Source organism: Dendrobates tinctorius, unplaced genomic scaffold (assembly GCF_039654945.1).
Source record: "Dendrobates tinctorius isolate UK_male_01 unplaced genomic scaffold, ASM3965494v1 ptg000090l, whole genome shotgun sequence".
NCBI lineage: Eukaryota > Metazoa > Chordata > Amphibia > Anura > Dendrobatidae > Dendrobates > Dendrobates tinctorius.
This window is the reverse complement of record NW_027361758.1, coordinates 9,678,248-9,703,669: the sequence shown is the minus strand read 5'-3', so window position 1 is coordinate 9,703,669 and position 25,422 is coordinate 9,678,248. Positions and strand designations below refer to the sequence as shown.

Genomic DNA, 25,422 nt, shown 5'->3' with positions numbered 1-25,422 from the left:
GGTGAAGATCAGCCTGTGGCACTGCTGAGGTGTTATGGAAGCTTTGATAGCAGCCTTCAGCTCGTCTGCTTTTGGGTTTTTGGGTTTTGGTGTCTCTTCTTCCTCTTGACAATACTCCATAGATAATCTATGGGATTAAGGTCAGGCGAGTTTGCCGGCCAATCAAGCACAGTGATACTGTTTTTAAACCAGGTATTGGTACTTTTGGCAGTGTGGACAGGTGCCAATTCATGCTGGAGAAAGAAATTTCTATCTCCAAAAAGCTTGTCGGCAGAAGAAAGCATGAAGTGCTCTAACATTTCCTGATAGATGGCTGCGCTGACTTTGGTCTTGATAACACCAGCAGATGACATGGCTCCCCCATACCATCACTGATTGTGTAAAGTTCACACTAGACCTCAAGCAGCTTGGATTGTGGCATCTCCACTCTTCCTCCAGACTCTGGGACCTTGATTTCCAAATGAAATGCAAAATTTACTTTCATCTGAAAACAACACCTTGGACCACTGAGCAACAGTTCTTTTTCTCCTTGGCCCAGGTAACACGCTTCTTGCGTTGTTTACTGGTCCTGGTTGGCTTGACACAAGGAATGGGACACTTGTAGCCCATATCCTGGATACGTGTGGGTGTGTGTGTGGTGGCTCTTGTATTAATGTCTCCAGCAGCAGTCCACTCCTTGTGACTCTCCCCCAAATTTTTGAATCGCCTTTTCTTAACTTAAATCCTTTCAAGGCTGCGGTTATCCCGGTTGCTTGTGCACCTTTTTCTACCACACTTTTTCATTCAACTAAAATTTCTATTAATATGCTTGGATACAGCACTCTGTGAACAGCCAGCTTCTTTAGCAATGACGTTTTGTGGCTTACCCTCCTTGTGGAGTGTGTCCATGACTGCCTTCTGGACATTAGTCAAGTCAGCAGTCTTCCCCATGATTGTGGAGCCTACTGAAACACATTAAGGGGCCTTTTTAACTGTGTAGGAAGCTTTTGCAGGTGTTTTTTGTTAATTATTCTAATTTATTGAGATAATGACTTTAGGGTTTTCATTGGTTGTAAGCTATAACCCTCAACATTAACAGAAATGAACACTTGAAAGAGATCTGTTTTTAAATGGCTCTATCTAATGAGATTTACTTTTTGTAATGAACTGAAATTACAGTAACTTTTTTTTTGATATTCTAGTTTTCTGAGAAGCACTTGTATATTTAACCTCTTTGTCAAAGTATTATAGATTGAGTAGAAAGCAGCACAGCTCCATAAAGCGTATAGTGGCTGTTCTATACCGCAGTGTGGCTCCAATTCACTTCAGTAGGAGTGAGCTGTAGTACCGGAGAATGGCCAGTATGCTGTGTCAGGATCTGCGTTCTTGTTCTTCTGGCAAACTGCTGATCTATAGTGGTTCCAGGTGTCAGACTCCCAACAGTAATATATTGATTAGTTGTTGTTAGGACAGGTCCATGATTAAACCTTTGATGCCAATTTTTAGAAAAGCAAGAAATCTTAATTTTAGACTTCCTATTTGCATAGTGTTTGACTCGTGCGCCCATTTTTTCCTTGACGAGCAACAGTAACATTACTGCAAAGTGTAAAGCTGCAGACTCATTTAAAGGAAACTTGTCCTATAGAAAATTGTATCTGAGCTGCAGGCACAATGTTGTACAGCAATAAGAGATGTTCAGTAAAACTTGCATTTTATTATAATCCCTGGTGTTTAGATGCATGCGAGTCCAGTTTGCGGTCCTATTCAGTGACTGACAGTCATCTCTGCATGCAGGAAAATCACGGAGTAGGATCTCCCACTGGACTCCTATGTAAACACACACCAGGGATCTCAATAAATTACTTAGAAGTTATTCTTAATCTTTTACAACAAACCTATAGATTATTCTTTTCTGCTTTTCCTTCTCTATGCCATGCTGGCCACAGATCTGGCTGCATCTGCAATGTGACAGATTCCCTTCAATCACCCTTATACCTCAACCTAAAAGCTTGTTTTCAGGAAGTGTTATATATGGTTATAGAAATGTTTGCATCATTTTAAGTATTTAGTTTGTGTATTTACATTCTAAAATTTTATATTGATAGCTGATCTAATCAATGGAGCAAAGAAAGATATTTCCAATAAAGAAGTGACCAGAATATGGATCAATGATGACATTAAAATGCGAAGCTTTTCTCCAACTAATGTAAGTGTTATACAGCCATTTTGACATGGTTTTCTAAGTAAATACAACAGTCTCATCAGGATGCTTTACAAGAATTGCAGAGATCTATAATGTTTATTTCAGAAAGTTAAAGAGGAGGATGAGCCAGAGGAAGAAGATGAGGACGAGATGGGCCATGCGGAGACATATGCTGAATATATGCCTATAAAACGTATGTGACATTTAATGTCTGTGCATTTTGTACACTCGTTTGTTTAACTCTGACACTTTGAGGAAGGGGGCACACATTGTGAGAGATCTGCAAGGATTGGATTCACTGTTTCTAGTCTTGCAAATCATTTTTGTGCATTGCTGCTTCTATATTTTCTCATCTTAGAGCTCTGTATAATTTCTCTAGAAAAATGAAAGAATAGTCTCCAGTTTGACTTATTCAGTGTGGCAAATTTCTGTGGGCCTAGAAGTTTTCAGATAATTTCAGGTATAGATCTTTTTAATATCTTTTTATTTCTCTTCTAGTTAAAGTTGGGCTGAGACATCCAGATCCTGTTGTGGAAACCAGTTCTCTGTCAAGTGTGACTCCTCCAGATGTTTGGTTTCAAACTTCAATTCCTGAAGAGTCCGTTGATAACGGCTGGTTATCTGCTCTGCAGTTAGAAGCAATCACTTATGCTGCGCAGGTTTGTGTCTTCATCCCTGAACCAGCTTGTGTTTGAATATGCTTTACTGACCATTGTGTGATAGTTTTTATTTAGTTTAATACTCTGAAATATCTTACTTTTGTTTGTACATGTGCCACATAATGTAAAAGATTACATAACTTTTTACTTTGTTCTGTTTCTATAGCAACATGAAACCTTCCTTCCCAATGGTGAGCGAGCCGGATTCTTAATTGGGGATGGTGCAGGAGTTGGGAAAGGAAGAACAATTGCTGGAATCATTTTTGAAAACTACTTGCTAAGTAGAAAAAGATCTTTGTGGTGAGTAGAAAATACAACTATAAACAAATAATTACTCCTCAATAAACACAAATTACATCTGAATGGTGCTTTTAACTTTCCAATACAAATTGCATTGTAAGACCCAAAACAACTTAAAGGGAATCTGTCACCCCTTTTTTGAGATATCCTATAATGATATCATTCAATTGTGTGTCACATAAGGATTCTCTTAGTACTTTTGCTTCCCCCTGACCCCGCTCCTTTCATGCATAAATACCTTTTTTATATCGGTTCAGATGTATGTAGACTGCTGCTGGGCGGGGCTTATTCACTAGCTCCCCCTCCTCCCTGTCTTGCTCTACGCATTTCTTCTTGTGACAGATTCCCTTTAATATGGTCTCAAAGAAGGGGAAATCCGGGGACATGATAGCATGTTTGCAATCTTCATATTTTTTTTTTCTTAAAACAAAAAAACAAAGTCTGTGCAATGTTTACTACTGAGTAATTAGTTTTGTTTTGTTTTTTCTTAACAAAGGATTAGCCTCGAAAAGGTCTGATGTGCCTGCCAAACTGCTGCCCCAAATTTACACTTAGGGTACCGTTACACCTAGCGATGTACCAGCGATCCCGACCAGCGATATGACGCGGTCAGGATCGCTGGTGCATCGCTAGGTGGTCGCTAGTGAGCTGCCACATAGGCAGATCTCACCAGCGACATCGCTGGGGTCGGGGGTCGCTACTTACCCGTCAGACGAGGTGATCCTGCGTCCTCCCGCCCGGCTCCATGCGTCGCTCGTCACAGCAGGAAGCGGCCGACGAGGAATGGTCCAGGAGCTTCTCGCGCGATCAGCGATAACCAGCGGGGGAGCCGGTCGGAGGTAAGTATCACATGCAGCGATATCGCTAGCAATATCGCTGCAACGTCACAAAATCGGTGACTTTACAGCGATATTGCTAGCGATATCGCAGTGTGTAACGGGGGCTTTAGTCTAAAGCATTTAATCCTTTTACTTAAAGTGAATTCATCAGTTTTTTTATATTGCTGGTTCTGCATTTGTAGATGAGACCATGGCTGAGAGTCATTGGTTTTGTATGAATTACTGTTACAATGTAATCTTGCATTGTCTAGTTCTATACTGTAATGTTCTATTATTTGTACATGCACCAGTCAGTTACTCTGCATAGACTCATGTTACAATTTTTTTTTTTTTTAGTTATTAAAATTCAGTTTTTTTGTGTGATCTAGTATTATATTTTCCTTACTATTACTTTGACAAGAAAAGTATCTGCTCAGTTCACAAATGGAAGTTTCTGTAAGGGAGGACATTAAGTAAAAAAAACAAACAAACTGTGTATATGTATACATACATACTGTATAAGCCGAGGCCCCTAATTTCTTTATTGCCTTATTGGGGGACACAGAATACCATGGGTGTATGCTGCTGCTGCTAGGAGGCTGACACTATGCAAAAACAGAAAATTAGCTCCTCCCCGGCAGTATACACCCACCGACAGGCACCAAGCACCTCAGTTTGTGCTTAGTGTCTGTAGGAGGCGGACCGGGATCTCCCCAGATCCGCAGTTATTAATCTAATTTTTTCTTTCAGGGTTTAGTTTGAACTTTTTAATTTTGTCTTCTTTTATCTTTTAGGTTTTTCCTTTAGGAAACAGGGTATACTTATCACCCTGATTTCCTATATCATGCGGCTGAGCGAGCAGTGTGGTGTCATCCACATCGCAACTCTCAGTACCGCAGGCAGGACTTTCCCTATCACCTTCCGGTGATAAGGGTTGTGGACAGGTGGCTGGTCCTTGCCGAATCCCCCTCCTCACCCCTCTCTCGGGACAGGGCTGAGAGGAAGACGGCGATCGCAGGTGGTTCAAGCCGTCTTCAGCAGGATGCGGGTACAGAGGACTCCTTCCCCTCCCAGCGGCCTGCCGTTTCCCCGTGGGCCCCTGTGGTCATCCTCTTCAGGGACGTCAGGTAAGTGCCTGTACGTTCCCTCCGGCCCCCGCATAAGCTCCAGTGCATGGGAGAAGTTGGACCTTGGGATTACAGGTCCACTGTTTTTGAATCTCCCGCCCTTTCTGCCTGCCGCGCGCTCACACAATGGAATGCGGACACTATCCCTTCCCCTCTTCTAGTCAGGGAGACGCTGCGGATCCCTTCACTCACCGCAGCAGCGTCGCAAGCAGGGGACCGCTTCATATTGCTTCCTGAGCGCGGTATGTCGGGGTAGGCAAGGGGTTACAGCGCCGGCGCGGGCGCCGTCACTTTCACTTTCCCTCAGCCAGGGGAATTTCTCTGCTCCCTCCTCCGTTCCTGAGCGCGCTCTTTCAGCGCGCCTTTTCTAGCCCATCACAGGGCTTCTTTCTCTTTGGACTGCCAGCCTCCCCTCTCGGTCAGGTCCCTCCGTCGCTGATAGCCAATCACGGCGCAGCCGCTAAGCTCTGCCCCCCCTTCTTCCAGCACAAGGATTTCCTGGTTTTTCACTCCTTCCTGCGCTGCTTGGGGGACACTTCGGCGTTTCTTCTGCTGCTCACAGAATCTCGGTAGGCTCGGCTCTGGCACAGGGATTAGCTCTCCTCGGCAGTTTTTTCCCTAATTTTTGCGGCCATTCAGTGCAGTTCACTTATGCCCAACCCTTCAGGGGATCTCTGCTTCAGGCCCACCGCTACCTATTACGCCTGTGCGCGCTGTAAAAAGAAGTGGGCATCGGGTCAGTCGTCCCCATTCTGCCCCCCCTGCAGTCCTTCCAATATGTCAGCATCTCAGGAACGCACAGAATCCCGGGCGGAGGGCGCTCTTCCCTCCTCTCTCCCTCCGGAGTGGGCCGTTACAATGTCACAGTCTGTTTCTGACTTGACAAAAGTATCACAGTCGCTGGTCCAGGTCTTAGAACGATTACCTCAGCTATCCTCAGCCACCTCTGCCCCGACCACCTCTCGGGATGAGTCGTCCGCACCTGACCGCGACCTTCAGAGAGACAGACAGGGAAGGACTTCTCGGAAGCGGGCTCTGTCCACTTCGTCTTCGAGCTCGCAGGGCCCTTCCGCTCCCAGGCCTCCTCCTCCTTCCTCGGAGGACAGCCTTCAGTCAGGCGATGATTCTCATTCGGAAGCTAGCTCAGAGGGGAACAGCGTTTCTAAAACGCGGGACATGGTCGATAGTCTTCTTGCAGCTATCTTCCAAACACTAAAGCTTAAACAGGATGAGGCTCCAGCTCAGGAAAGCTCGGTTCTCCTTAGACGAACCAGACCTCCGTCTCGAACATTTCCCAATCACAACGATTTCGATACTACCTTATCCAAACACTGGGAGCGCCCTGAGCAACGTTTCTCAGGCCGCAAGTACTTGGACGTTCTGTACCCCTTTGACGCAGAACTGCTCTCTAAGTGGTCCAAGGCTCCAGAGGTAGATCCTCCAGTATCCCGGATAGCCTCTAAAACGGTGCTCTCGCTGCCCGACGGGGCATCGCTCAAAGATCCTACTGACAGGCAGATTGAATCTCTGGCTAAATCTATCTTTGAGGCATCTGGCGCCTCTCTCTGCCCTATTTTCGCATCCGCCTGGGTGGCGAAGGTCATTTCCGCTTGGGCAAAAATTCTTCGCAGAGGCATCTTAGCGTCAGCTCCTCAAGACGAGTTGGCAGATCTTGAAGATCAGATTAACCAGGCGGGAAAATACCTTTTGGCCGCCTCCTTGGACGCGGCCGGCTGCGTAGCAAGGGCTAACAGCAACATAGTAGCTGTACGCCGAGTCCTTTGGCTAAAGTCATGGAATGCGGACACGACTTCGAAAAAGTCGCTTACCAATCTGCCGTTCCATGGCTCTAGGCTCTTTGGAGCAAAGCTGGATCAGATAATTTCCGATGCCACTGGAGGTAAAAGTACTTCGCTTCCCCAGTCTCGACCAAAACGTCCCTTCAACAGAAGGGGGTTTCGACCATTCAGGCCCTTTCGTCCCTTCCCTGCCACGGAGAGAGTCACTCAACAGGATCGGCCGCCTGCCACCAGGGAGCGGGATCAGAGGAAACCTTCCTACAAACCCGCTCCTCGCTGGAGATCTAGACGACAATATTCCAGATCTGCAGGAGCCAATTCCGGCAGATTTTCATCTAAGTGATGGGTCACCCCCACCTGGAATTTCTTCCAGGGTGGGCGGCAGACTTTCCTTTTTCGCGGATGCTTGGCTGTCCGTTGTAGACGACGCTTGGGTCAGAGAACTCGTCGCATCCGGTTACAAGATCGAATTTGCTTCACTCCCGAACAGACGGTTCTTCCGGTCTCGGCCTCCGCGACAGCGGGCCCAGGTTCCGGGTTTTCTGCAGGCCATTTCCTCCCTCCTTTCCGCCGGAGTCATTGTTCACGTTCCCTCAGATGAACGGTTTTCCGGGTTCTACTCCAATCTCTTTGTAGTCCCGAAGAAAGACGGCTCTCTTCGTCCTATTCTGGACCTCAAATTGCTCAATCGCCACGTGAAGATTCTTCATTTCAGGATGGAGTCTCTTCGGTCGGTGATTGCTTCCATGGAGCCCGGGGAATTTCTCTGCTCGGTGGACATTCGGGATGCCTATCTGCACATTCCAATATGTGTGCAACATCAGAAGTATCTTCGATTTGCGTTTCAGGGAGACCACTTTCAGTTCACAGCTCTCCCTTTCGGCCTAGCTTCAGCGCCCCGGGTTTTCACGAAGGTGATGGCGACCGTCATGGCCATCCTTCGCTCCAGAGGGATCCTCATCATCCCTTAGGCCTGTTTCACACTTCCGTTTTTGTGTCCGCCAAACGGATCCGTTTCCGTTTTTTTGACGGAAACTGATGCAAACGGATCCGTTTTTTAAAAACGGATCCGTTTTTTTTGACGGATCCGCGGTAACCGTAATGGAAGTCTATGGGACAAAAAAAACGGATCCTGCAAAAAATGGCGGATCCGTTTTTTTACGGAAAACAACGGATTTTGACGGATTTGAAAAAACGGAAGTGTGAAACAGGCCTTATCTAGACGATCTTTTGATCAAGGGTTCGTCTCGCCAGGACTGTCTCCGGAGCCTTCAGATAACCCTGAACACTCTCAGCCGCCTAGGTTGGCTGGTCAACAAGGAGAAGTCCATTCTGATCCCCACCCAGCGTCTGACCTTTCTGGGTATGGAATTCGACACGGAGCTAGCCCGTGTTTTTCTTCCAAAGGAAAAATTTACAACTCTGGCCAAGGGCATCAGAACTCTCAAGAGGCCTGCTCCCATTCCCATTCGGTTTTGCATGAAGGTCCTGGGGAAGATGGTGGCCTCCATGGAAGCAGTGCCCTTTGCGCAGTTTCACCTTCGCCCCCTTCAGCTGTTTCTGCTTTCAGCCTGGGACAAGACCACGAGGTCCTTGGACCGTCCTATTCAGCTTCCTCTCAGAGTGAGGCAGTCTCTCACTTGGTGGCTACGGCCAGCGTCAGTTCTCCAAGGGAGGTCTTTCCTTCCGCCTCAGTGGCGAATCATCACCACCGATGCGAGCCTTCTAGGATGGGGAGCCGTGTTCCATCAGAAAGCGGCCCAAGGCCGCTGGCAGCCACAGGAGTCTCTCCTTCCAATCAATCTTTTGGAGATCAGGGCAATTTTCCTGGCCCTTCTTCACTGGCAGCCCCTCCTCTCCGGCAAGCCGGTCCGTATTCAGTCGGACAACGCCACGGCCGTAGCGTACATAAACCATCAGGGGGGCACGCGCAGCAAACAGGTAATGTCAGAAGTGGCCAAGATACTACGCTGGGCAGAACGTTACGTTCCGACAATCTCCGCCGTCCATATTCCAGGGGTGGAAAATTGGGCAGCCGACTTTGAGTCGCCAGGGCCTAGCGTCCGGCGAATGGTCCCTGCACCCCGCGGTTTTCTCTCAGATATGCGACCGTTGGGGCACCCCGGATGTCGATCTCATGGCATCTCGGATGAACCACAAGGTGCCGCAGTTCGTAGCCAGGTCCAGGGACACTCTAGCCGTCGCTTGCGACGCACTGGTGACTCCGTGGTCCCAGTTTCAACTTCCGTATCTGTTCCCGCCTCTGGCATTGATCCCTCGAGTGGTCAAAAAGATAAAATCGGAAGGCGTACCAGTGATTCTAGTCGCTCCAGATTGGCCAAGACGGCCTTGGTACGCGGAACTGGTCAACATGCTCGCGGACGTTCCCTGGAGGCTTCCGGACCGTCCAGACCTTCTCTCGCAAGGCCCCCTTTACCACGAGAATTCTCAGTCTCTGAATTTGACGGCATGGCCGTTGAGACCGCAATTCTGAAGGAATCAGGTCTGTCCAGTCAGGTTATTCAAACTATGATCAGAGCCAGGAAACCAGCCTCTTCCCGCATTTACTATAGGTACTGGAAGGCTTTTTTCCGTTGGTGCGATGATAAGAGTCTTCCCGATGTCTTTTTCTATCCCGTCGATCCTGGGGTTTCTTCAGGCTGGGTTAGACGCGGGTCTGTCCCTCAGTACGCTCAAGGGCCAGGTTTCTGCTCTCTCTATCCTCTTCCAAAGAGAGCTAGCTTCTCTACCACAGGTCAAGACCTTTCTACAAGGGGTTTCCCACGTGGCTCCTCCTCATCGTTCGCCAATAGACCCGTGGGATCTCAACCTCGTCCTTAGCGCGCTCCAGAAGGCGCCGTTCGAGCCTCTCCAGGACATTCCTTTGTCCCTTCTCTCTTGGAAGGTCACCTTTTTGATCGCCATTTCATCCATCAGAAGAGTTTCTGAATTGGCGGCCTTGTCATGTCGTTCTCCTTACCTCATTCTTCATCAGGACAAAGCCGTCCTCAGGCCCGTTCCTTCTTTTCTTCCAAAGGTGGTTTCCGCTTTCCATATCAATGAGGATATCGTCCTTCCTTCTTTTTGTCCGGCTCCATCTCATCCTCTTGAGAAGTCTCTCCACAAACTGGACGTAGTTAGAGCCCTGCGTGTCTATCTTGCCAGGACCTCTTCCTTTCGTCTGTCCGATTCCTTGCTGATCATCTCTGAAGGTCGCCAGAAGGGCCTTCCGGCTTCCAAATCCACGATCGCTCGCTGGATTCGTTCTACCATTCTGGAAGCGTATCGTCTTCAGGAAAAGCGGCCCCCACCGGGACTAAGAGCTCACTCCACCCGGGCTGTGGCGGCTTCGTGGGCTGCTCGTCACCAGGCCTCGGCCATGCAAATTTGCAAGGCTGCAACCTGGTCATCTTTGCACACCTTCACGAGGTTCTACAGGGTTCATACCCAGGCTTCGTCTGATGCTGTGGTTGGTAGGAAGGTTCTGCAGGCGGCGGTGGCGCACCGGCCGACCTGAGCCTTTCGGTTACTTTCGTTCCTTTTTGCTGTTCCCACCCTTGGGACTGCTTTGGGACGTCCCATGGTATTCTATGTCCCCCAATAAGGCGATAAAGAAAGATGGATTTTTGGTTCTTACCGTAAAATCTCTTTCTTGGAGCCTTCATTGGGGGACACAGCACCCTCCCTGTTTAAGTTGTACCGTGTTGGGTCTTAGAGTCCCTTGTTGGGTTGGTACATATGTTTCGAGTTTTTCTCGTTGCTTCTCCTACTGCTTTTTCACCAACTGAGGTGCTTGGTGCCTGTCGGTGGGTGTATACTGCCGGGGAGGAGCTAACTTTCTGTTTTTGCATAGTGTCAGCCTCCTAGCAGCAGCAGCATACACCCATGGTATTCTGTGTCCCCCAATGAAGGCTCCAAGAAAGAGATTTTACGGTAAGAACCAAAAATCCATCTTTTGCCACAAAAAGCTGGGAAAACTTATTGACTCGAGTATAAGCCTAGGGTGGGAAATGCAGCAGCTACTGGTAAATTTCAAAAATAAAAATGGATACCAATAAAATTGAGACCTCAGTAGGTTGAATGTTTTTGAATATCCACTTTGAATCGGGAGCCCTATATGCTTCATACAGTTCATGTTGGACCCCATAAGATGCTCTATATTAAAATATGCCCCATATAATGCTCCATAAAGGTTGATGGCCCCATAAGCTGCTGCTGCTGCGATCACAAAAAACAAAACATACTTGCCTCTCGTCACTGGGGGGGGCAGGTGCCGGTGTCCTATTCACCTGTCCCCATTCCCACCGCCGCGAGCCGCTGTGTCCTCCGGCTCTCTGCAGTGACTGTTCAGGCAGCGGGCGCACGCTAAACGCATCATCGCGCCATCTGACCTGAACGTCACAGCCAGAGGATGCGGAGGAGAGCACAGTGCGGCGGTAGAACCGGGGGGACAGGTGAATATCGCTAGGCTCGACCTCCTGGCGCTGCTGCATCTATCTGGGGCGGGTGCCAGCATCTCTCTTCTTCCTTCCAGTCCTGAGCGGTCACGTGGTACCGCTCATTAAAGTAATGAATATGCGCTCCACGCCTATGGGATTGGAGACGCGTGTATATTCATTACTTTAATGACAGGTACCCCGTGACCCCTCAGCACTGGAAGGAAGAAGACAGGAAGAGAGATGCAGGGACTGATATGCAGCGATGACACCAGGAGGGGTTAGTGTGTGATGTCTTCTGCTCCCACCTCCCCCGCCGGCAATGACTCGTGTATAAGCAGAAAAGGGCGTTTTTTCAGTACAAAAAAAGTGCTGAAAATCTCAGCGTATATACGGTATATGACATTAGGTAAAAAAAAAAAAAAGATATAGATTAGTTTTTCATATTTTTTTTCTCTAACCCTTTAGTGCATTTAAGATATAATGAAAATATATTTTCATTATTTTGTTCTGCAGGTTCAGTGTTTCGAATGACTTAAAGTATGATGCTGAAAGAGACTTGAGAGACATTGGAGCTAAAAATATTCAGGTTCATTCTTTAAACAAGGTGTGTTCACCAGCTACCTTTTTTTGTTTTCATAAATGTAAAAAATAGCAAAATATAAATAATCCTGAGATTTTATTTTTTTTTTTTGTGGCTTATCATATATTTTCTTTTTACAGTTTAAATATGGAAAAATTTCATCAAAACATAATGGCAGTGTCAAGAAAGGGGTTATTTTTGCCACATACTCCTCATTGATTGGTGAAAGCCAGTCTGGGGGTAAATACAAAACGCGCCTAAAGCAGCTTCTTCACTGGTGCTCAGAAGATTTTGATGGTGTTGTATCTTTTTAGCACAAACTGTTAAGAATATAACTTTGAGTAAAAGTGTGTTTATAGATTTTAGTGCAGGTATGCATGAGGTGAGCTTATGCCCAAAACAAATATCCAAACCGCTAGATATTGTATAGATGAAATGCTGATTTCACTGTAATTGCTGTACATGCGCATATTATATTTCTTTACTAGTTTCCTTAACGACAACTATAGATTGTATTTGATGAATGTCACAAGGCAAAAAATCTGTGTCCAGTTGGTTCCTCAAAACCAACAAAAACTGGTTTAGCAGTGTTGGAGCTTCAGAACAAACTGCCTAAAGCCAGGGTTATATACGCCAGTGCCACAGGTATGTAGATAATTTTTGGTTTATAGTAAAATGCCAAAAGTGTCACTGTCTTAATGGCTTAGAAGAGACTTTTTTTTTTATTGTTTCAGGTGCCTCTGAGCCAAGAAATATGGCTTATATGAGCCGTTTAGGAATTTGGGGTGAAGGCACTCCTTTTAGAGAATTCAATGACTTCATTCAGGCCGTTGAAAGAAGGTATGAAACTTGTTTTGTGTTCTTTATTTTGATGTATGAATAATAGCCTGATGGCCTTTCATATTGCAGTAGGTGGTACAATGCATTTCACAACGCTAAAAAATGTTAAAAGGCAAAACAAATTATACTGTATGCCAGAATGAGGTGTATGTGTCAGAGGGGGAGTTGTTTCAATATTTGGGACCTTTCTCTGTGTGCAAGAGAAGAGCCGATAACGTGTAGCAGAGACTACTGTTAGGCTGTGTGCCCACGATGCGATTTTTAAGCGTTTTTGCCGCGATTTTCTGCGCGAAAACGCTGCGAAAATGTTTAAAAATCGTGTACAGAACGCCCCCCCCATGCATTCCTATGGCATTCTGTGCTAATGCTGCGTTTTTTTCCGCGGCTGCATCGAGGAAAAAATCGCAGCATGATCATTCTTTTGTGCGGAATCGCAAAGAATTGCCGTGATTACGCACCCATAGGAATGCATGAGAATCGCTTCCCGCATGTGTCTACGCCCACCCAGGGCCGCCATCAGGGCATGACAGCCCTTACAAGTGTATGGGGCCCGATAATTAGGGGGGCCCGACCATGCTGGCAGCCTGGTCCGCGCTAGGGCCCCCTACATATTATTCAGGCTTCTCCAGCTTTATATTAAATGAAAGCCCAGCGCATGCCGGGCCCCCCAGGCAGGCCCCCCGCACCATGGTCAAGCCAGCACCGCAATCCCCCCCCCCCCTGCAAATGGTGCAGCCTCAGCGCCGCCCCCTCATGTGACATTACATGCTGCTCTGCTCCACTTCCTCATTCCGGAGCAGAGAGAGCAGCATGCTGCGGTGTGCCATGTGGGACTGGGAGGCAGCAGTCGGACTCGCAGTAGACGGTGGACGTGGACGGCGGCAGGTTAAGGAAAGTAGTCTGTTAGTGTCTCTGCGGGGGAATGCTTTAACTCTATGTGCGGTCATCCTCTGTCAGTCTCAGCCTGTGGCTTTGAAGCCGCCGGAATACTACAAGTCCCAGCATGCCCGGTCATCCATAGTCTGTAGGTCTTCACATTATACTGCCCACTGCATGGATCCTGGCACCATCCTCACCGCGATCCACCACCAGTCACCCTGTTGTCAAACTCCACTTGCTGGATGTGCCCAGCCCTCCATATTCTCCTCCATGGGCATCTCCACCCACAGTGCTGGCATCGCCGGTCTATGCCTCCTCTTCAATGTTTACAATCCCACAATATGGGACCAGAAGTCAGGACGCCCTATCTGACGGTGCAGGAGCCATTGTACCAAGTCTAAGGAAGGAAAGCCACTGGTTACTTTTATCAGGGACCCCCATGTCCTGGGGGAGACCCCATACCCTAGGGGGACAAAAGAGACCCTTGTTCTACGAAAGACAGCTGGGACCCCTATATCCTGCTATATCCTGAGTGGGCAAAGACTTTATATCTAGCAGGGGGTGGAAGGAACCCCTATATCAGGCAGGGGGGCAGGAACACTTAATCCTAAGGGGCAGAGATCCCTATACCCGCAGGGGGGGCAGAGACCCCTATATCTAGGGGTGGGGGGTAGATACTCCTATATCCAGGGGTGGGTGCCACAGACCCCTATTTCCGGGGAGGGGTGGGAGGGCAGAGACCCCTATATCCAGGGGTGGGGGGAGAGAACCCTATATTCAGGGGTGCAGGGGCAGATACTCCTATATCCAGGGGTGGGGTCCGCAGACCCCTATTTCCAAGAAGGGCAGAGACCCCTATATCCAGGGGTGGGGGGAGTGAACCCTATATTCAGGGGTGGGGGGGCAGATACTCCTATATCCAGGGGTGGGGCCCGCAGACCCCTATTTCCAGGGTGGGGGTGCAGATACTCCAATATATAGGCGTAGGGGGGGCAGAGTTCCCTTTTTCCAGTTGGGGTTTATATCCAGGGGTGGGGGACAGAGACCCCTATATCCATTGTTGGGGGAAGGGACCCCTATATACACGAGGGGCAGGAACCCTGTATCCTAAGCGGGGCAGGGACCCCTATGTCCAGGGGGGTGGGGGAGGAGACCCCTTAATCCATGGGGATGGCACAGGGAAGCAATATATACTGGGTACATACTGTGTGGGGGCTTGAGCCACTATATATAGAGGAATGGGGGGCATGAACCCCCATCGGAACACAGTCAGAACTACAACTCCCAATATTCTCCTGCCCTACAGCTGCCTCACAGCCTAGTTTGAGTGCAGCTGCTGCAGAAGCTCTTGTGCGGCTCCACTGACAGATGCAGGTGCACAGTTCGGAGTTTGGGTGAGAACTGTCACTCACACAGGAGGTTCTGCAGCAGCTGCATTCTGTGTTGTCAATCTGCTGAACTACAAGTCCAAGACTATCTCCTGAAACTTTGCACCTGCCGTCACCTCCTCGCATATCGGTCGCTGAAGGTGGTGAGCTCTGCAGTCACTAACAGGAGGTTCTGCAGTGGCTGCGTCCTCAGTGTCTGGGGCGGTCAGTCACATCCAGGCAGGTCACAGTGTCTCAGTCTGTCCCTCTCTCCGACTTCTCCGGTGGCGTGCGCCCAGGCTCATGATGGATGGGGCGGGAGTGGGGCTGTGGGGGACAAATCTCCAGCGTCCATAGGCATGCCGCATGTTGACTGTCTCCACTCCACCTGCAGCTCAGCCTTTTAGTCAGCCACACAGACTGTGCTGCATAGTACCAGCATGCTGCTGACTGTCTCCACCTTGGCACCTGCAGCTCAGTCATTGTCCTTTCCTTTTAGTCAGCAGTGCTGACTAATTGGATAGGACAACGGCTGTGCTGCAAGTGGAGACAGTCAACATGCTGGTACTGTGCAGCACAGTCTGTGCTGACTAAAAGGATAGGACAACGGCTGAGCTGCAGGTGGAGACAGTCAACATGCTGGTACTGTGCAGCACAGTCTGCTGGCAAAAAGGATAGAACAACGGCTGAGCTGCAGGTGGAAACAGTCAACATGCTGGTACTATGCAGCACAGTCTGTGCTGACCAAAAAGATAGGACAACGGCTGAGCTGCAGGTGGAGACAGTCAACATGCTGGTACTGTGCAGCACATTCTGTGCTGGCTAAAAGGATAGGACAACGGCTGAGCTGCAGGTGGAGACAGTCAACATGCTGGTACTATGCTGCACAGTACCAGCATGTTGACTGTCTCCACCTGCAGCTCAGCTGTTTTTCCAAGAAAGGGCGGAGGGATTTTGGAAGGTTTGCATGGTGGAGGAGGAGCTAGGGTGAAGGCGGAACTGGGGTGGAGTCTGGGCGGAGTCTCAAGGGGGCCCATAAATTTTGCCAGTGTGGGGCCCCGAAATTCCTAGTGGCAGCCCTGCGCCCACCTTGCAGGAAGTTAAGCGTCTCATGTGCGGTTGGTACCCACGGTGTGGAGGAGAGGAGACTGTCCTCCAGGCCCTGGGTTACCATACCCCTGTAAAAAAAAAGAATAAAAAATCTGGGTATATTTACCTTCCGACGTCCCGCGCTGCATTCCCGGGCCACAGTGTTCCTAGTAATGCCTTGTGGCAAGGTCCTGTGATGACGTAGTCTTGCGTGACTCTAGCGGTCTCGCGAGATCGCTATAGTAACGCGAGACCAACATCATCACAGGTCTCGCAAGGCATCGCTGGGAACACTGAGGCCCGGGATGGCAGCGCGGGACGTCGGAAGGTAAATATACCCCGATTTTTTTTTTTTTTATTTTTTTTTTATCATTTTTAACATTCTATCTTTTACTATTGAGGCCACATTGGCGGCCTCAATGGTAAAAAGCTGCTCACACTTGTCAAACACTATGTTTGACGAGTGTGACCAACCTGTCAATCACTTTCCAAGCGATGCTTCAAATCGCTTGGAAAGTGCTTGAGAAAATCGTGGCAAAATCGCGAACAGAATCACGGTAAAATCGCGCGGAAAAAACAGCGCGATCGATTTCTGGGAAGGAGTCCGGTTTTCACTGTGCGTTTTAAAACGCTACGTGGGCCCATAGCCTTAAACTTCTGTTTAGTAAATACCTGATTTGCTGTAGCAACATTCTGTTTTGCTGAAGTTATTTGGTGCATGCCGTAAATAGGCGACTAGCTTGTTCTGTCTGTTTTGTCTCTTTACAATGTATATATGACTTCTCTGCAGAGGTGTTGGTGCCATGGAAATTGTGGCCATGGATATGAAATTGAGAGGCATGTATATTGCAAGACAGCTGAGCTTTACCGGTGTCACTTTCAAAATTGAAGAAGTTCCCCTCTCCCAGGATTATGTGAAAATGTACAATAAGTCTGTAAAATTGGTAAGTATTCCTTTTTTTTTTTTTTCAGCTTGAGGATTGCTTCTATTATAATTGATATTTTTCTAACTATCCATATAGTCCTATTTTCAAGCAAAACTTGTGTTGCACAAACTGCACTGTTTTAAGAGGCCTTTATGACTTGCATACTGATCATTTGTCTTAAAGATAGACCCTCAATGTTAATAGGTTGGTTATCTAGACAAAGTATCGTACGTGCAGATCAGGACTTAGAAATAGGCTATTAGTATTATGCTGGATTCACACCTCCATGTGTCCCAGTACATTATGTAAGGACTGACAGAAGGTCTCCTGACCTCATATGCCTATGAGTCTGCTGAGTTTGGATTAAGAGACCTGAGGCCAGTCCAAGGCAAACAGAAATGTGAATGCAGTGAGTCTTGGGGAAACAGTTTTGTGACGGACCACACAGGGAAATGGGGTGTCTACTTTGCTCACCTCGAGGGAGGGGGAGAGAAGGACCCAGCAGGGATTGGCTCTCTGACACCACCACTTGTCCCAGGTCAGTCAGGGAAATGCTCCGAGGGCAAATAGTCGCCGTAAAGGCTTCCCTTATAGGTACGAGTTATTGAGGCACTCCCAGTGGGGGGGGGGGATATATATCATCAGTCCAAACTGGGGAGATATGTGTAAACATCCCAGCTGTCACTGCCAGAGATCCTCACTAAAACTGTACTGTCTGCTGCCACCAGTTCTCGCTAAAAATAAGCCCCGTCCGTCAGCAGGCTTATACCAGGTCAGAAACCACCCTGGGTAGTGTATAATAACCAACAGAGCGTGGGGATTTGTGTATCGAGATAAAAGAACAGAACAAGATTAATTTTATATGTAATCACCGAAAAGGCACACTAGAAATATGCAGGCATATATTTACAGAACAATACACAGGTATACAGTCAAGCGAGTAGTAGGAGGATAGGGTGTAGATGGGTTGCAATTACCGTGTTATGTAGCATGTGACCACAGAGAGGCGCTGATGGATCTCAGGTTGATCCATCCCACACTCTGCACCTACCCCTGGGCTGGGCTGCCTTCCTCCTCCCATATCGAAGTGTGATTTTTCCAGGCAGAACCGTGGATGGCCCATAACTTTCCGCCCGTAGCCCCAAATGGGTCGGCGGCACCGCCACTGGGTTCCGCTTAACTCCAGGTAGCTATGCGGTATAACTCCATAACGCAGGGTTCTGGAGGTGGCTAAATGCTATGGGCGTGTGGAGAAGAGGATTCAGATTATGTGCTCAGCTAGTCTGAGATATTGCATTCTGTTATAAGTCATTTTTCAGATTCAGTACCTCAGAGCCTTGCTGTGACTTGTGGTGCCACAATGTCTCCATGTGTTTGAGTCAGACAATGGAATCCAGTTTGGCTGGTCCTGCAGGGGAGTTCACACCCCTGTGCTAATTGCTGGACACAGGATCTATGTCCACCCTGGAGAGAGCGGACAAAAGAAAAGAAAAGACCAATGCATAAAAATAGCGCACACCTAAATAAGAAAAAATTATATATATAAATCAATAATTACTCTGTCGCCTAATTGGGGGACACAGAACCTTGGTCTGGTACAAATCCGCCCCCCCCCCCCCCCCCCCCGGACTACCGCGCCGCTCTGGAGCCCTCCTGGGCATCAGGCTTCAAATTTAGACCGCGGCTTCGGCCTAGCTGAAGCCGCCACCTTTTCCCCGGCCCGCCCCCCGGATGACCAAAATGACACACTGGAGTGTCATAGAAGGGGCGGATTGAGGCAGAAAGGGCGCGTTTTTACACAGCCCAGCGCGCCCTTTTCAGCTCTCCGCCCCCTCCTCCCTCTCCTCAGAGCCCCGGTGGCCATTTTTTCTGGATGAGATCCAGGAGAGAAGCATCACAGCGGTCTCCGGGGGGCACAGAACTTGGATCTGTCGGCGCTGGACCTAGGGGCACACCGGTGGGGTAAGCTCACAGCTGGGTTCTCATTACTCAGCTGTGAATCTATACTTCCTATAAGGCTTTCTGTGGGTTCCCTCTGCGTAGCCACCCCTGTACGATCCCTTATAGCCAGCCTCTGTGCACTATGCCGGGCTCAAGGAAGAGAACCAGGCAGGAATGTTTCTATGCATTCTGCACAGCCTGCAAAGCCACGCTCCCTAGTGGCAGCACGTATCCGCACTGCCGGGACTGCATCCAGAACTCTGGGTCAGAACCCCAGGGAGTCCCTACTGACGCTTCAGTGTCACAGGCCACGCCGGAATGGGCAACTCAGATGTCTCAGTCTATGTCACAGTCCATAGACAACCTAACTGCTACATTACTGCAAGCTCTGCAGAGTCGGACCCCGGCTATGGACGGTACACAGCAAACGGACAGCTTGTCTCAGGAACATGCTGCTTCCGACTCTCACAGACGTAAGCGGACTCACAGGTCTCGATCACCTGAGTCGCACTATAGCACAAGGTCGTCCCCCTCTAGGGAGAGACAGCGTCATTCCAGGTCTCCTGGGCAGTCCCCTGCCACAGACAGTGCAATTTACCACAGGGATCCCCCACCACAGAAGACCCCCGCCCCAGGTCGCCCTCCAGGGATCACCTTAGTGAGGCACAGGATTCGGAGGGCATCTGTGACTCCGACTCAGATAATGAAACGGTCAGGTCCGTGGTACCTTCTCCCCCTAGCAATACAGCGCTAGTTGAGGACATAATTTCTTCTATTCATCGGGTGCTAAAAATTCCAGAGTCGCCCCCGGAAGTCCCAAAACATAGGATTTGCTTCGAAAGTGTTCAAAAACCACCTAAGGTCTTCCCTAATCACGATGAGTTTGAGAAAATACTTACCAAACAGTTTGCGCAGCCTGACAAAAAATTCGCTAATCGCAAATATCTGGAAGCGAAGTACCCCTTCCCACAGGAAGACACCAAACAATGGGCAGATCCACCTGAAGTGGACCCTCCGGTTTCTAGGCTAGCAGCGCAGACTTTACTCTCTCTGCCGGATAGCTCAACCCTCAGGGACGCAGCAGACCGGCAAGTAGAACGCATGGCTCGTTCTATTTTCGAAGCGGCAGGCGCCTCTCTGGGCCCTGCGTTTGCTTCAGTTTGGGCAGCCAAGGCCATCCTAGCTTGGGCCAAAAGACTACAGGAGGGTCTTCAGGCTTCAAATCCTGAACTCTCGGACCAAGCGGTCCAGATGGCAGTGGTAGCAGACTACATGATTCATGCAGCCCTGGATTCCGCCAGAGGTGTAGCGGGAATAGCTTCAAACGCCATCACGATCCGACGCATCCTCTGGCTGCGAGAATGGAAAGCGGATGCGGCCTCAAAGAAGTCCCTCACGCGACTTCCGTATTCTACTGGTAGACTTTTCGGCGAAAAGTTGGACACCATGATAGCCAATGCCACCGGGGGTAAGAGTACCTCTCTCCCTCAAAGAGCGGGGGGGGGGGGGCGGATTTGTACCAGACCAAGGTTCTGTGTCCCCCAATTAAAGGCTAAGAGAAAGAGATTTTACGGTGAGTACACAAAAATCTCCTTTTTATTCAAATACCAGACCACAAGAAGACACATACATGATAAAACACCATTAAAAAACTACAGTGACAATAACACATCACCCAAGGTCCCATGCTTATAACAGGTGGTGCATAAACCTGATCCTACATGACTCAGACATGTGTATGATAAAATGACCAAAACACATGACAATATGAATACGCTCCAGTGAATGAACCTTATGTTAGCATATGAATAAATCCAAAATTGGGCATTCCCAAGATTGGAAAAAAAAAGTTAGCAAATGACCCTATAAACCTAACAAAATAGCTACAAACGAGGAGAATGCGGCAGTCAAGGATAGTGATAGACCACTAATAGGAATATGCAAACGGTCTAGCATAAAATAGTATCCAAGCACAATAAATGTGTGTATGGATAGTAGGCTATAGGGAAAATTACCACAGGAGCAAGTCCAGTCAAGCTGTCAGGAAAATAGTCATGATAGAAAGCAAGGTCCCGGGAATTTCTTAGATTCAATACCGCAGAGCCTTGCTGTTACCTGTGGTTCCATGATGTCTCCATGTGTTTGAGTCAGACAATGGAATCCAGTTTGGCTGATCCTGCAGGGGAGTTCACACCCCTGTGCTAATTGCTGGACACAGGATCCATGTCCACCCTGGAGAGAGCTGCAAACTAAATTTAATTAAAGAAAAACTTTGATCTTGGGGAATGAATTAAAATGGAGGGGGGCTGAGTGGTATGAAGCAAGTATTTTTGGGCCAAACTGTATCTTGAAGGGGAATTCCATCAGAAATCAAAATATCATTTAGATATCATTTTCCCATATTTCACAAGTAGGAGCTGTCCACTACTAGGACAACCATTTCTTGATCAGAATGTTTGATACCCATAAATTAATAAAGCTTATACTCACCACACGTGCTAGCGCCGTTCCCGGCAGTGTGTTCACTTGCTCTCTCCGGGTGTCTCGTGTGGTGTTGTGATGCTGGTGCGAAATCAACGCTGGTGTCTGTGTCCCTGCCTTCAGACAAATTGAACATGAAAAGCAAGTCCAGGCTATAGCTGATCTTGGACTTCTACTTCATATTCGATTTGTCACTCTGAAGTAACTCCTGTTAGCTATTTTTGTTTTGTTTTTGCCCTATAATCTAATTGGTATACAAATGTATCTTTAGTGTCTTTTGGAATATTTTATAGTATCCATTTAGCTGTTCAAATGGCAATACAATTCTAAGCACATTAGTTTTATGTAAAGACTGCACACTTATGTTTTTGTTTGCTATTCTATCTGAAGTGGGTGCTGGCTAGAGAACGTTTTCAACAAGCTGCGGACCTAATTGATGCTGAACAGCGGATGAAAAAGTCCATGTGGGGTCAGTTCTGGTCTGCGCACCAGAGGTTTTTTAAATACCTCTGTATAGCATCCAAAGTCAGAAGAGTAGTACAACTTGCCAGAGAAGAAATAAAAAATGGAAAGGTAAGCTGTGGGTTTTGTGTATCATGGTCTTGTCGGAAGGGTTGCAGTGCACTAACTTGCTGCTTTGTGTTCCAGTGTGTAGTTATTGGTCTCCAGTCCACTGGGGAGGCAAGAACTCTGGAAGCTTTGGAGGAAGGAGGAGGAGAATTGAATGATTTTGTATCCACTGCAAAGTAAGATTTTTAACACACAGTATTTCTCAACATTTTAAAGGGCTATTCTCACGTTACGTTTCTTTAATTAGTTTTAGCACATGAAAAATAAGTTTGCATATGAATTGCTTTCTCTGCGTTTCTGAAATGAGGGCTTTTAACTTGCATAGTATAAACCTTGTTTCTATGGAGTTCAACAGCAAGTGCACAGTTGTTACATTCGAGTAGAGGAGTTAAAGGAAATCTGTCACCCATATTTAGTGATATCATGTAAAGATATCACCCAATTGTGCGTCCCATAGGGATTCTATTAGGATTTTTTATTACCCCTGACCCCGCACCTTTGAGGCATAAATACCGTTTTTTATCTTATTGGGGATGTATGCAAATCGCCGCGGTCCGATGGGCGTGGCTTAGTCGCCTTCTTTCCCCCCCACCCATCCTCGGCTTGCTGCACGTAATCTTCATCTGTGAATAATGCAGATAACGTTGGTTTCCGCGCTTGCACATTGTAAAGGCCTCCGGCACCTGCGCAGTATGCTTTGCCCAACTGTGGGCGAAGCATATGATTGCTACTGTGCATGCGCCGGTATTTTCCAGCGCGGTCTATGCCCCGAAAGTCTTCACATGCAGGACACACTTCCGGGGCATAGACAGCACTGGAAAATATCGGCGCATGCGCAGTAGCGATTGTGTGCAGTTGGGCAAAAGCATACTGCGCAGGCGCCGGAGGCCTTTACAGTGCGCAAGTGCGGAAACCAACGTTATCTGTGAAATTCACAGATTAAGATTACGTGCAGCAAGCTGAGGGTGGGGGGGACCGTGGCAAATTGCATACATCCCCCAACAAGATAAAAAAAAAAGGTATTTATGCCTCAAAGGTGCGGGGTCGGGGGAATAAAAAATCCTAATAGAATCCTTATGGGACGCACAATTGGGTGATATCTTTACATGATATCACTAAATATGGGTGACAGATTCCCTTTAACTCATAACAGCTCTCCAATTGATTTCTATGCAATAGTTGCTCACCTACCTCCCCCCTCAAAATTGGTTCCTAACGAGGCTGTCATAATCACAATCCCCGTGGCACCAAGCTTAATAACTCTAAGTGTCCTAAGGGAGTCGTGCTTGCTAAAATGCCCTGTTATCTTTATATACAAATACAGTGAAGACATTGTAGACTCCAGAACATTCCACTGATGAATGAATGTTGTTTACAGTGGAAGTTTTGCTGAGCTTTGTAGTTCTACTAAAACTTCATCCCTTCAACTCGCCAGAAGTGTCACTCATGGAGGAGTGACCTGCTCAAGAAACAACTCCTGAGAATAACCCTTTAAGGACATGGGGGCGGAGCTAAAGAAAAAAGCAATGGCAAAATGTTTTGCTTAGAATTTTGTTATGAAAAGGTTGTGTTCCTTGCTATGATTTTCAAAAACTAATCATATCTGTAGAACAGATAGTGAGGATGTTGGAATTGTATATGTTTAAAAATTACAATGTTGCTTATATTTTTCCATTTTAGGGGAGTACTGCAATCTTTAATTGAGAAGCACTTTCCTGCTCCAGATCGTAAAAAATTGTTTAGCCTTCTTGGTATAGACTTAACAGCACATAGCAATAATAATTCTCCTAGGGAAAGCCCCAGCAAGGACAGTAAAACAAAGAAAAGGAAAGGTAGGTGAACGTCTTTGATTTCATACTTCTATTTCTCTATCACTTCTTTGGGGGACTCAAGAAACCATTCATGTATTATTTAGGAAATATAATCAGAATTTGGATAATGACCGTTAATGTTGTGCCAATTGTCTTTTAGGTGAAGATCTGTCACGGAATGCTAAGAAACCTCGTAAAACACGTGGACTTGCTGGCAGCAGTTCAGATGAGATGGACAGTGCATCTGACTCTTCTGATAAAGAAGCTGAAAGCGAAAGTGAAAGCTTTAAGTCTGTGAGCTCTGGAGATGACGAAGATGATTTTAATCCATTTAGAGATGAATCGAGCGGTGATGATGAAGATGGTATTGATTTATTGTATTTATTTAATATATATGTATGCGTATATTTGTGTGTACATTACAGACCAAAAGTTTGGACACACCTTCTCATTCAAAGAGTTTTCTTTATTTTCATGACTATGAAAATTGTAGATTCACTCTGAAGGCATCAAAACTATGAATTAACACATGTGGAATTATATAATTAACAAAAAAGTGTGACAAAAGTGAAAATATGTCTTATATTCTAGGTTCTTGAAAGTAGCCACCTTTTGCTTTGATTACTGCTTTTCACACTGTCATGCCCGCCATGTCTGTTATGCCGCATGACCCCTGGAGCAGTGTGCAAGCGCACCGAACTGTTATACCTGTCATGTCCGTTATGCTGCATGATCCCTGGAGCAGTATGCACACGCACCTCATGACTGTTGTGCTGCGTGACCCCTGGAGCAGTGTGCACGCGCACCTCACCTCTTGGCTGCCAGCCGTTGCTGGTGCGCTCTCGTGCTCCACCTCATGGCTGTAGGCCACTGCTTGTGCGCACATGTGCTACCTCTCATTGCTGTGCACCGTCATTGGTGTGCATGCGTACCTCATGGCTGCATGCCGTTGCTGTGTGCGCGCCTGTCTCTGCTGTGCCTACTGTGATCCTCTCTATGGTCCTGAAGGACCCGACCATGTGATCCTCTATGGTCCATCAGAATCTGATCCAGCAATCCTCTCTATGATCCTGGAGGACTCGATCCGGAAGTCCTCTACTGGTCACTGCCCCGGAAGTGCAGGTGCTAATGCCCTATATGAGACCGCCCCTTCCTATGGTCGGGGCCTGAGTATCGTGTTGCTTCCCTGCTAGGCTGATTGGTCTGCTTGGTTGCTCCCTGTATTCTGTGCCCCTGCACTCTGCCCTGTTGTGCTTCTCTGCACACGCTCTGTGCTTGTATTCTGCCTCTTATCCCGTGCCATGTCTTGTATTGTCTTTTGTGCCATGTTTTGTCTCTGCTATCCATATCCTTATGCACTTCATAGAATGTTGCTCAGGTATGCCAAATTGTATTCAGTTATGACCACTGGATGTCATTATATTACTGCGCCACAGGATGTACAATTGGACATTAATGAGATAGTCGCACCATGAACAAATATATATATATATATATATATATATATATATATATATATATATATATATATATATATATATATATATAATAAAAACTACCACAAAAATCTCACAGAACGTATAAAGAATACAAAAAATATGATTTATTAATTCA

At 47.4% G+C, this 25,422-nt stretch overlaps 1 protein-coding gene across 2 annotated transcripts in view; it reads left to right on the top strand.

The window, feature by feature from the left end:
• The window catches only part of SBNO1 (strawberry notch homolog 1), a 144,663-nt gene that overhangs the window by 28,581 nt on the left and 90,660 nt on the right, over positions 1-25,422 (top strand). For both annotated transcript variants that reach the window (XM_073586093.1, XM_073586094.1), the window contains 13 exons: positions 2,085-2,185; positions 2,288-2,375; positions 2,681-2,841; positions 3,008-3,141; positions 11,838-11,928; positions 12,045-12,206; positions 12,414-12,549; positions 12,639-12,744; positions 16,870-17,023; positions 21,818-22,000; positions 22,076-22,173; positions 23,678-23,829; positions 23,969-24,172. In XM_073586093.1, coding sequence (XP_073442194.1) covers positions 2,085-2,185; positions 2,288-2,375; positions 2,681-2,841; positions 3,008-3,141; positions 11,838-11,928; positions 12,045-12,206; positions 12,414-12,549; positions 12,639-12,744; positions 16,870-17,023; positions 21,818-22,000; positions 22,076-22,173; positions 23,678-23,829; positions 23,969-24,172 — 1,770 coding nt within the window. The remainder of the gene's footprint in view (positions 1-2,084; positions 2,186-2,287; positions 2,376-2,680; positions 2,842-3,007; positions 3,142-11,837; positions 11,929-12,044; positions 12,207-12,413; positions 12,550-12,638; positions 12,745-16,869; positions 17,024-21,817; positions 22,001-22,075; positions 22,174-23,677; positions 23,830-23,968; positions 24,173-25,422) is intronic.